General features: G+C 38.9%; 1 protein-coding gene across 6 annotated transcripts in view; it reads left to right on the top strand.

Annotated features, from left to right (window-relative positions):
- The window catches only part of THSD7A (thrombospondin type 1 domain containing 7A), a 269,899-nt gene that overhangs the window by 140,551 nt on the left and 117,251 nt on the right, over nt 1-12,097 (top strand). For all 6 annotated transcript variants that reach the window (XM_030494595.2, XM_030494627.2, XM_030494606.2 and 3 more), the window contains one exon: nt 3,784-4,615. In XM_030494595.2, coding sequence (XP_030350455.1) covers nt 3,784-4,615 — 832 coding nt within the window. The remainder of the gene's footprint in view (nt 1-3,783; nt 4,616-12,097) is intronic.

Genomic DNA, 12,097 nt, shown 5'->3' with positions numbered 1-12,097 from the left:
GATGCTTTAAGATGTGTTTTTTCGGGGTAGCTGGGGGCTTGTTTTATCTATTTTTTTTAATATGTATGTGGAGGAAAGCTGAAGGGTTTTTCATATAGCCTTGTTTGCCCTGGATCAAAGTTAAAAAAAAAGTTTTTTCTTCTTCAGATAGTGATAGTTTTAATACCTGAAACAATATATAAGATACTAAATACTATGATAGCTTACCTTGTGCTCAGCTGCAAAGCTGTGTGTGCTTTAGTGGGGGGGTTAATCTTAATTTTTTGATTCCATTGTGGTCACTCCCTAAAATTTCAGAAAAAACTTGCAGTAATGGTTAATTCCCTTACTTTCCTGCTCCCTAAAAATATAAATGTTAATCCTCTAGAAGCTTAGGGAGAATCTTAATAGTATTTTACAGTAATCTTTTTGAAAGACAAAGAATTACAAATGACATTTTAAACTCACTAAGACTTCAGTGATAACTCCCAACAAAAAAGAAGCAGCAAGCTTCCTATTTATTTCTGTAACTGCCATTTGTAATATGCTGATTTAACAAAGAGCAGATAAATGATGGTATTTTCATGAGACAAGTACAGCTCACTACCGGTAAGCTGTGACTCATTCATCTAAATATGTTTAAAACCAAATCCTAAGAAAAACTGCTTGGCATTCACAGGAGCAGCTTCTTTTCCCCAGTGCGAATGGAGTGCACGTTGCCCAGGAGTCACTGAATCAGTGCATAGCAGGGAGGGCAGTGTCTGTGTGAAGACTGCTTCAGTGGGAGAGAACCTAAAGAATATTCATAAAGAGCAAATTAAAACATCGTATAAGGCCTTGATTAGGCTGGACAGCTTTCCTAAAGATGTTCTGTTGTTACTAGTGCTTAAGACCAGCTGAGGGTTTGTGAAAGAGCAGCCAGCTCCTGCAGCCTTTCAGTCATGGTGGTGGGTGAGACTCTACACTGCTGCTCTCTTTCATTGCCAAGTTGCATACCTGTGCTACACTAGATTCTGTGAGATTAATTTTACCCCAGAATTTCACATTTACAAATGTTGTGGTAAATGTACTACCCATAATAATGATAAAATACACAAAGTATGTTGCAGGTGATCTTTATGTGGTTTTCTCATGCTTGAGGATCATTCAAAGCCTCTGCCTTCTCTGTTTTTTCATCATGTATCTTCAGTGACCAGCAGGCAAAGAAATACTGTAAGCATGTGCTGGGTGCTTTCTTTCCAGTTTTTGGCTATGAGAAAAAAAAAAAAGACAGGGTATTAGGACTAGTTTGGGACAAAGCCCCTTTGTTATTTCTTGTTATTTGGACAAAGTCACAAAGCCCCTTTAACCAGTTCAGAGGAATTTCTCTTACTGCTTTTCTGTGATTATTTTCAAATGACAGCCATGACTGGCCTTGGTGCTTGCAATGTGTCTGGGGCCACTTAAGTTAGAAGTGAATTATTCTAGGCTCTTTTTGTAAATGGTAGAGAGAGATAGGTACCTGTGAAGGGAATTGCAGAGGAACCTCTCTCTCTTTTTGTGAGGTCCATATAAAGAGCATATAGCAGCAACATTCCTCAGCAAGTGCTTGAGCTTAACAGCTGTGACTTGTGATCCTACAAGAAAAAGCGTATAACTTAACTGAAGGTTTCAAAGCAGTGTGCAGCTGAAAACTGATAGAAATATTGGTTAATGTGGTTGCCAGAAATTGTTTAGGAAAAAAAAAAAGTTGGTATTTCCTAGAATAATTTTAGTCAAAGCAAGTTTTTGTTATAATTACTAGAAATACATATTTTTAAAACTTTATGTTATTTTTTTAGCAGCTAAACAAAGTTACAATGTAAATTCCTCTTCTTTCCTTGAAAAAGACAACTGGGTTAAAGTCAGCTGTTGAGATAGCTGAGGTATTTTGAAATTAATTCATTGGAAGCTAGCTGGGAACTTTATTCTAAAGGAGCACTGCAAAAAAATCTGCAAAAGAAATACAGAGGCGTTTCCATGGTCTGAATTGGTCTCTGCCAGCTGGCACTGCTATGGAGTATTAATGCTTAGATTAGATTTTAGAACTACAAACGAACACTTCAGTCTCAGTGTCTGCTTAAAAAAGAGGCAATGAGGAGCAGAGGCTAAGTGTATAGCATATCATCAGCCCATTCCCAAACTGCTATTGAAGGTAATGTTGGATGAACAGCTGAAAATTGTGTTGAAGTCAGTGAGGGTTTTAAAGCTTGTGGGAATCAGTAATCAGACGTGGCTTCATATTCCTTCCAGTCATTCAATAACAAAGTGTTGTGAATAATTTGTACCTGCCATAGTTCATTTAACTCTTGTGCAGTACCAGAATTATTCTGTTAAGCTGCTTTGGAAATAACAAAGGCTCAACCCAGCATCTCCCACAACTACTCACACAAATAGTCTTTTTACAGGGGCAGTCAGATAAATGAGGATTGCATGGCCTGGCTGCAGTTTCTTCATGGAACGTGAGCACTGCTCAGTCAGCCAAAATGTCTTCTGTGTGACCAGCTGTTTGCAGATAGACATCTTTTCTTCTGGGAAATGGTTACATGTTTTTTTCTGAATGATTTGTTCTTTTGCTTTTTCATAGTAAGTCAATGTGCATGAGGTTTGTATGAGGGGAGGTCTTAAAAAACGTGAAAAATACAGGGATTTTACCCTCTGATCTGTGGATTTTGAGAGTTGAACCAGGTGAATATTACAGTTTTTAATAATGGAAAACGTAACCGTATCAGCTTTCAGAGATAGAGGTTTTTATTGGTTTTGTTAATACTAATTATAACAATGTTGATTTTGTTATAGCTAATTATAAATGTTGACTATTTATGTTAGACCTTAGAGATTTAGGAAAAAAACCCCAACAATGGGTACAAGTTACTTCTGGGGAGATTCTGACCGGGCACAAGAGGAAAGTTTTTCACAGTGAGAACAATCAGCCATTGGAATGATCTCCCCATGGAAGTGGTGGATTCCCCAACAATGGACACTTTTAAGATTCAGCCAGACAGGGTGCTGGGACATCTTGTGTAGACTGTGCTTTTGCGAAGAAAGGTTGGACCAGGTGGTTCTTGAATTCCCCTTCCAACCTGGTATTCTATGATTCAGAAACTTCTGTTCCTTGGAGATTTACCAATTGGTATGTCTCTGTCTTCAACAACTTACTCCATATAATCGTTTCACAGATTGTGTGGAGCAAACACTCCATAAAGGGCTTTTAATTTTTATTCTAGTTATAATACAGGAAAGGATAGCAATGGTCTACCTGAAATTACCTCTTTTTTTCAAAATGTATTGTTGTTGTTGTTCTCATTATTTAATACAATACGGAAAGAAGAGAATATCAGATTAATTAGCATCAGGGTGTAAAGAGTAGTGCAGTACAAAACATGAAGCAAAAATCAAAACAGTCCAGGAAAGGGTATTCATGCAGATGAGAGGGAAGATTAGATTGATGCTTTGGAGGGGAGTACTTTGGCTCCTATCTTGCTAGTCAAAGCTACATGATGACTTTGTCATTGCTCAGTTCTTAGATCTCGAATGTGAACAATTCCTGTGTATGTTCTTGAAATTAAATATTCAATTTGTCCAAGATAAAAAGTGAAATGTATCTGTAATCACAAAATAGGAGATTAAGAGTCATCCAATACTTGTTTTGTGTTCTCCAAGTTTGAGTTTCTCCAAGAATGAAATTATTAAAGGAAATGCAAAATTGGTTCTGTGAGCTTGGTTTTGCAACATGGCAGAAAAACAATGAAGTGTGCAACATTAGCATCTTCTCTTGTTTTCCAGGTCCATGGGGGAGATGCATGGGAGATGAATGCGGTCCAGGTGGCATCCAGACACGAGCGGTGTGGTGTGCCCATGTGGAGGGCTGGACCACGCTGCCCACAAACTGCAAGCAGCCGGAGCGGCCGGACAACCAGCAAAGCTGTTTTCGGGTCTGCGACTGGCACAAGGAGCTGTACGACTGGCAGATTGGCAGCTGGAACCAGTGCCGGCCTGTTCTCTCCCGCAGCCATGAGAAGCCCCTAGAGTGCGTCAGAGGGGAGGAAGGGATCCAGACGCGGGACATCACCTGTATCCAGAAGTCCAATGGGGTGCCGGCTGAGGATGTCATCTGCGAATACTTTGAGCCGAAGCCCCGCCAGGAGCAGGGATGCCTCATACCGTGCCGGCAGGACTGCATTGTGGCCGAATTTGCCCCCTGGTCAGAGTGCTCAAAGACCTGCGGGAATGGGCTTCAACATCGAACTCGGCATGTTGTAGCTCCACCACAGTTTGGTGGGTCTGCCTGTCCTAACCTCACCGAATTTCAGATCTGCCAGTCTAGCCCATGCACTGCTGAAGAAAGCCTGTATAGCCTAAACGTGGGACCTTGGAGCGCGTGCTCAGTGCCCCATTCGAGACAAATAAGGCAAACGAGGAAAAAAGGGAAGAACAAAGACAAGGAAAAGGACAGAGAAAAGGCAGTTCGGGATCCTGAGGCTCATGAGTTAATTAAGAAGAAGAGGAATAGAAACAGACAGAATAGACAGGAGAACAAATATTGGGACATACAAATTGGGTACCAAACCAGGCAAGTCACATGTACTCACAGAAATGGAAAAACTGCTGCTCTGAGGTAACCACTATTTATTAGTTTGCACCTCTTTATTTTTCTCTGTTAAGGTCAAGCAAGCATAAGTGCACACTGGTATTATTTTATGAAAGCCTGAATCTTAATATGGAGCATACGTTATTTCCAATATGATCATCTCTTATCAATCTCAAGATGTTTCTATGACATGAAACATGCAAACTGTGCTGGTGACCATACTAAGCATCACAAAAATGTGCACTGTTAAAACTACGCTAACTCCCTAGCCTCTGTTTGTCTAAATAGATTTCCCCTAAAAGCTTGAAGATATTTGTCAAATGCCTGCACTGTTTCTGTGGGCAGGTTTTTGCTCTCTAACTTATCGTGCATGTTTGGAAGAGGTGATGTTACTGCTTCTAAGGCTCTGGGCACAAAGACTAACAGGAAACTGGGCTGGGTCAGACTCACAATAAAAGTAGAAAGGAAGGTGCTGCATGAGGAGGCATTATCTATTCTTTCCAATACCTTTTGAAGAACATGAAATATTGTTTGTCCTTGATTCCTATAGCAAAGTTCCTGAAAGGGAGATGTGAAACCTCTTTGTTTCTTCCATGTACTTCCTCTTTTTATTTCTCCTCTGCGCCTTTATGCTGTCTGGTTTGGTGGTGGTGGGGGTTGGGTTTTTTTTTTTATTTTTTCTGATTTCTTATTTATTTGTTATTTTACGTTTCAAGAGTTTTGGCAGTCACAGATATTTTCATAACTCCATAGGCTGGGTACATTTCTGCATCTGTATTATCTTCCACTTCTTTGTTTTACCTGGCGTTATCTTGCTAGCTCATGTTTTTTTCCTTCCTATCCCCCAGAATGTTTTTGTCCAACTCAAATACCTTCCTTCAGTCTAGTCTACCTTCTCCTGTCTTTGATGTCTTTCTATTTCCTTCTAGTTCAATGCATGATTAATCAATTTTACTTCAACTTCGAAATGACTAAGATGTCTTGCTGAATGAGGCTGATACCCATTGCTGCTAGGTTAATGTTTATGAACTTTATTCAGGGTATTTTACTTTGGAGTTTTTGTTGTGCCAGTTAAATATGCTGTCACAGAACTTGTAATCACTTCAACCTTTCCTATCAGAAACCATATAGTATAGTTTTTCAAGTGTAGTAAACATTTTTCAAGCATATTTCCTTTCAAGAGAGGACCCAGCAGTAAAACAGGAAAATGATGGGCGGTCCCTGACATAAGAGAAGAGCTGAAAGATTTTTGTTGTTTAATTGGAACGAGAAGCATATGAGTAAAGAGATAAAGTGTCTCTGAGTGTGTAAAAACCTGTCACAAGGGAGAATGGAACAAGCTATTCTCTATATATTATGGATGTATAGAAAAAGCAATAATGGGCTAATCACAGCAGTGCTGAATGAGGTTAGACTTCTCAATACTAGTGAATAGTGAAGATCTGGAAAAGATTGCCTGGGGAATGTGTGACACCTCCATCTTTGAAGCTTTATAAGAATAGGCTAGAAATGCATATGTCAGTAGTGCAACACCTCAAGTAATTCTTGGTTAGGAAAGAGGGGATGACTGCATACTGTTTTTTGCAGTTTCTTCTAGCTCTGGTTTTCTGCAGTGTTTTCTGTTTCGACCCTTACTTTAATGAATGTCTGTATGTTGTGGTTTAAGCTGGTAATTCAGAACCACGCAACTGGTCACTCACTCTCCCCTTTCTTCCCCCCACCCCGCGTGGGATGGGGAGGAGAATCAAAAGAATGTAAATCCCACGGGCTGAGATAAGAACAGTCCAGTAACTAGAGTATAATACAAAACCACTACTGCTACCACCAATAATAATAATGGTAAGGGAGAGAATATAAAACTAAAAAGGGGGAAAAAAAACCCAAAACAAACCACCAAACGAAAACACCCCAACAATAAACACAAGTGATGCACGATACAATTGCTCACCACCCACCGACCGATACCTAGCCCAACCCAAGCATTGATCTGCCCTTCTGGATAACTCCCCCCAGTTTATATACTGGGCATGATGTGCTGTGGTATGGAATACCCCTTTGGCTAGTTTGGGTCAGGTGTCCTGTCTCTGCTTCCTCCCAGCTTCTTGTGCCCCTCCTCCCTGGCAGAGCATGAGACTGGAAAGTCCTTGATTGGGGTAAGCATTACTTAGCAACAACTAAAACATCGGTGTGTTGTCAGCATTGTTCTCAGACTAAAGTCGAAAACACAGCACTGCACCAGCTACTAAGAAGGTGAAAAATAACTATTACAGCTGAACACAGGACATTGTACAACCCATCTCAAAATCAGCTTGCTCAGGCAGTCCCAGATGTTGACTGCAGCACTGTCTCAGTGCTGGTTCAGGAAGAGATTGCCTTGACCCCTTCCTTATCCAGCCTCACATCATGAAGCACACTGTGCCTTGTCTGGAACATCATTATCCTTTAATTACATGGAATACTTTACTAAACGTATCAGTTGCTAGCAGATACCAGCTAGCCACTATGTTTGAAAGTCCTCAAGTTTTTGTAAGATTGAAGAAATAATTCAGAACTACCATATTTAAAAAAACATTAAAAAAAAAGTGTGGGGGGAGGGAAACATTCATGTGCTGAGGCTCTGATGAATGTTAAAAAAAAAGTAAAAGTACACTCGGAAGTTAATGGCATACGTTACCCATCATCTTTACACTCACTCTTGAATTTGCTCAGATCAGTAACACTGTCTTAATTTCAGATATCTCTGTGTTATACCATATATTCACATTTCAGGCTGTAGCAGGGAAATGGAAGAAACCCTGTTGCCCGAGGCAGTGAAACAATAGATAATACAATGTAGGAGTGATTCTTCACAGGGGAGAAAATGATACAAATAGTGCAGTGGGCATTTTGATGTCTAAAGGATGTAATTTCATGTTGTAAATGCATAAAGGATTTCTAAGAAGCTTCCCATCAAGTTTAACACAGAATCTTTTTATCCAGTTGTATAGTGAAACCAAGGAAGTTTGATTAAATGGCTCGTGTGAAATTCTGGCAGTGATGCCTTAGCTTTTAGAGACCTAACTGTGTATGACACCTGTATATCTATTTGTTTCATTTATGCTGCACTCTTCACTAAGTGGTCAAATGCTTTATTCTATGATTGGCATTTCAGAATATCAGCAATAGCATTTCTTTTCTGCCCAGGTTGTCAATGCAGCCAGCTCAAATGATTTGGTAATGTCCATCACATAGTAACTGTGTTACTAAATAGTACAGACAAGTAAGGTGACTAGAAAACCTGCAGTGCTCATGTGAAATGCTTTTGAGCGTGAATAGTCCATTTTAAGGGAGTTTTGACTTTAGTAATCAGAAACAATCAGCCCTCTGGCAGCATGACTGAAAGAAGAAAAACCCTCAGGCTAGTCATATTGTTTTGCAGAGATAGCAAAATTGGTATAGTATAAAAAGTGTTTCAAAAAGCAAGTTTCAGAAGGGTGCTCCAGAGGAGATGGTCTGTAACGCTGTCAGCAAAACTTCAAAGAGGCGAATTCTCTCGGCACTCAGCACACCAGGCATGGTAAAGAGAAGTGAAACAAGAAAATCAAAGTGTAATTTATACACTTTATTGCCGAGTGAACAATACATAGCCTTCCGTGAAGGATGAAATATTGGATTTTATATTGCTCATTCTGCAATAATGTATGTGTTACATGGCCTGTATTTTTTCTTTTTTTTTTTTTTTTTTACATTTCCCTTAGTCTGAAATTCTGATACACTGATAATATTTTAAAAATAGAAATGTTGGAGAAGAAAGAATTCAGTTATAAAAGGTGACTTATAAAATGACTGCTCTGGATAGCTAATGAAACCTGGACAGTGTTGCTGTTAGTTTAGAGGTCAACACTGGTTCTCTGAAATGTTTCCTCTTTTTTGGTGAAAGTGGAGTTTGCCCAGGGTCCCACAGAGAAATATTAGGCAACAAACTGTCAATGTAGAGAAACATAAAATGTATGTAAAAGTTCATTTTGAGTTACAAATCTGTTTGCGCTATTAGAAGTTGTGATGATTGTGCCTCATGTTAAGCTCATAATTTTCTATTGTTATATATTCTCTGGTTTTGATTTCTTCTACTCTGCCAAATTGTTACCATTAGGTCTCAAACATTTCCTCACAATTGTCTTCCTGAGTGGACTTTGGGGGAAAGTTTAGCAAAAATATTTTGGCTGGTTTTGTACAAGTCTAAGAAAAAAATATTTTGTTTTAGCAGTGTTTAATTCATACAACCATTTTACTGAGATGCTTTGACAAGAACTCACTGAAATGGGGAAAGAATCTGATATTTGGAAGGACTGGAGCAGGTTATGAGCACAAACATTTATTAACTGTAAGAACATGGAATAGAACTAGTGTCTTCTTGGCCTGGATGTTTCTGCACATCAGCAAAGATTTTGAAATTCACTGACAAAGCGCATCAAGTTTCCTTGTAGCAGTTGGTCCACAGGCGTGGGGACAGTCTGCAACTGCTAAAAATCGCTTTGGCTGCAGTCCACAGAACTGGTTCATATTCCCTTGGCAGCACCTCTGTGGCAGAGACCTGTTTGTGAAGTTGACCATTATTGATGACTTGAAGTAAGAATTCAATAAAAACAATACAATTTTAGATATATTTCTTTGCTGGGAAATTCCAGCTTACTTCACATGGACCCGTATCTGCTTAAAGCACAGCCACTATATTCACTACTGACCACAAGTCTTAAGCTGAATAACCGGAAACTGAGGAATTGGAGAATGGCCAACAGAGTATTTAGGCTAATGAGCAAGTGATACTCAGGATGCACTGGCAGAAAAAGAGAGAATCTGTTCCTCTAGGATGGCATTTTAACTTTGTCTTTCCAGGTCCTGAAACTTCCTAATCCAAGTGCTTACCTTCCAAATCACATAAGAAATGACTCCATCCACTTTATGAACTCTCATTCTTTTAAGTTATAGACTGTGTGAAGGAGGAAGATTAAAAAACATACAGCATAAATCCGTTTCTTTCTTTATGCCGTTGATTTGGAGAAGCAGACAAGTCTCCCTGCGATATATGCTGTCAGACAGCAAAGAGAAGAAAGATTCAGACATAATACAGCAGCTCAGTTTGTTGCACCCTGTAATACATCCCCTACTTAGAAAAAGCCTCTCTTTACTTTTCTGAGCTGCTCCATGAGGCAACAGGCAGAAAGGGTGATGTGTATGAAGGTGGCAGTGGAGTAGCTTTAAGGAGACAGGCTGCAGGAAGGTAAAGGAATAGCAATGCAGAGAGGACAGGTTGTAGAGATGAAGGAGCATAAGCAACCTTTAGCTTGTTCATTGAAGACCAGATGGAAGCGTGCTTGTTTACAGGTGTTTTGTATTGCAGGAAAGGCAGCTCTGAAGTTGCTTTTGGAGAGGAAGCCTCTAAGCTCACCACACTGTAATGATTTAGAAGCCATAAGTGGTTCATTAACAGAATGTCTATAAATGTAACATATTTGGATAATGAGATATATACAGTCATCTTGATAAATTAACTTGAAATCACTTAGTGCACGTGCATTTAACAGAAGGAGAACAGGGAAGAAGAAAGTAATCTTGGAAGAAAAACTTCTTGATAACTAAAAATAGCATGGTAGTTGTCAGATGCATTGGGATAATAAAAATGTAAAATATTATTAGAGAAACAGAATGCAAACATATTGCTTTCCTACCATTTTCCACTGTGCTTTTAGAATTTCCATGAATTTGAAATCAAAAGCATCCTGTAGATTTTTAATGTGATTTTGGTGGAGACAGTGGTTTCTTTGAATATGCATAGTATTATTCACTGGGTGTTCCTTTCTATTGTAAGTACCTGCTCCATCATCTTACTGAGGCTGCTGTTTTGACAGTGGCTTGTCAGTATTGCTATACGTTTGACATACCATGCCAAAATCTAGATTTAAGATGGAAACATACACACTGTGCTGAATAATTGAAACAGCAGCAATGAACCATTTCTTTCTTCATACCATATTTTAAGTCTTTTCATATAGTGAACAGTTGTTCTGTCATTTAGATGTATGACATTCATATATTTCTGTGGAATGCATCAAGATTGGATACCTTTCTAGAATATATTTTTTATTCAAATACATGTAATTGGTCTTCCTTAGCAGAGTATAATAGCTTGTAGTGTAATGAGGGTTGAACTACATGTTCTGATAACCTCTTGTGGCCATAAATCCTGTGAATGAAAGAATGAATTCTGTGAATGAATGCTGTCTTGAATTTCTAGCCTTAATTTAGTAAGAGGTAAGATGCACAGTGGTAAATGGAATCAGGCATTGAGATCTTTAAGGAAAATTCTCCTACACTGTACTTTTATGCATCTTTTCTGCCCTGTCAGAGAATTTTTATTTTAATTGTCTTCAATATCCCTAAATAAATATGAATCAATATTTTTCTAAATTATTGATATCTTAATATCAGTAGCATACAGTCTGTAAATAGCCCCATAAGGAAAAACTAGAATGTATTACATGTTTAGAGTTTGGGTTTGTTTTTTTTTCTATTATGTGACTGCTAAGGGTAGAACATAGAGTATGCCCCTGTTTTCTTGATGAGCTTTATAAAATTATGGTACAGCATGTCAGCTGCATATCCTCCTGGGAGATGCTGTCCCCCAGGGAGTGGGGGACTGCACAGCGTGGGAAGTCACAGAGTGCAGCTCCACTTGCAGATCCCCAAAATGGAAGAGTTGGGCACTTCAGTGCCTGACTTTCAGTGCTCCCACTGAAAATAAGATGTCCAGCCTACCGCCTAATGACCACTTTTTTCCAAATGTTGGAGACTGCTAGGAAACTAGTGATACTGTCAAAGCTAAGCATCAATACTGGGAACAAATCTAAAATAATATCTGAAACACAACTAATAATATAATTTTCAGTAATTTTTTTAATTATTTTAACTTCAATATTGTATATTTTTCTTCAAGAAGTTCAGCATTGTGTTTATTTTTCCCTTGCTGGTAACTCCATGCATCTAACTGTTAGGGTCAAAGTAAATGCAGATTAATGCTATGTAACAAAAATTCTCACTGACAAAGGGAGATCCCTCCTCAAAAAACTTTAAAGAGTCATCTGTGTAGACTATTGCCGAATAACCTGCTCTACCAGTTTTAAAATTATCTATAGCATGGGATGTGCATACATGTCACTGTATTATTGCATCATTGGACTGTGAAAGGCAGTACCTCTCCCTAAACACTTCTGCTTTCGTGTCTCCTTAGACACTCATGGTATCTGCAACAGCCCCACAGCAGCCATTGTTACCTCCTTTGGGTGTAGTAGAACTTTTTGTTGCTTTGCCTCTATTAGCCAACATATTTTCCATTGATATAGTAGTTGTTATCTCTGTTTTCTTTTTTCCCATAATGTAGATAGCCTGAGTGGTTTTGGGTTTTTTTCCAGAGTTGTTTTGGCTGTGACTCTTTGTTGGCAGAATTAAAGTTGTGAAAGGGTTATGGGAAAG

The sequence above is a fragment of the Strigops habroptila genome, chromosome 1 (genome assembly GCF_004027225.2).
Source record: "Strigops habroptila isolate Jane chromosome 1, bStrHab1.2.pri, whole genome shotgun sequence".
NCBI lineage: Eukaryota > Metazoa > Chordata > Aves > Psittaciformes > Psittacidae > Strigops > Strigops habroptila.
This window is presented reverse-complemented; position numbering and strand designations above follow the sequence as displayed.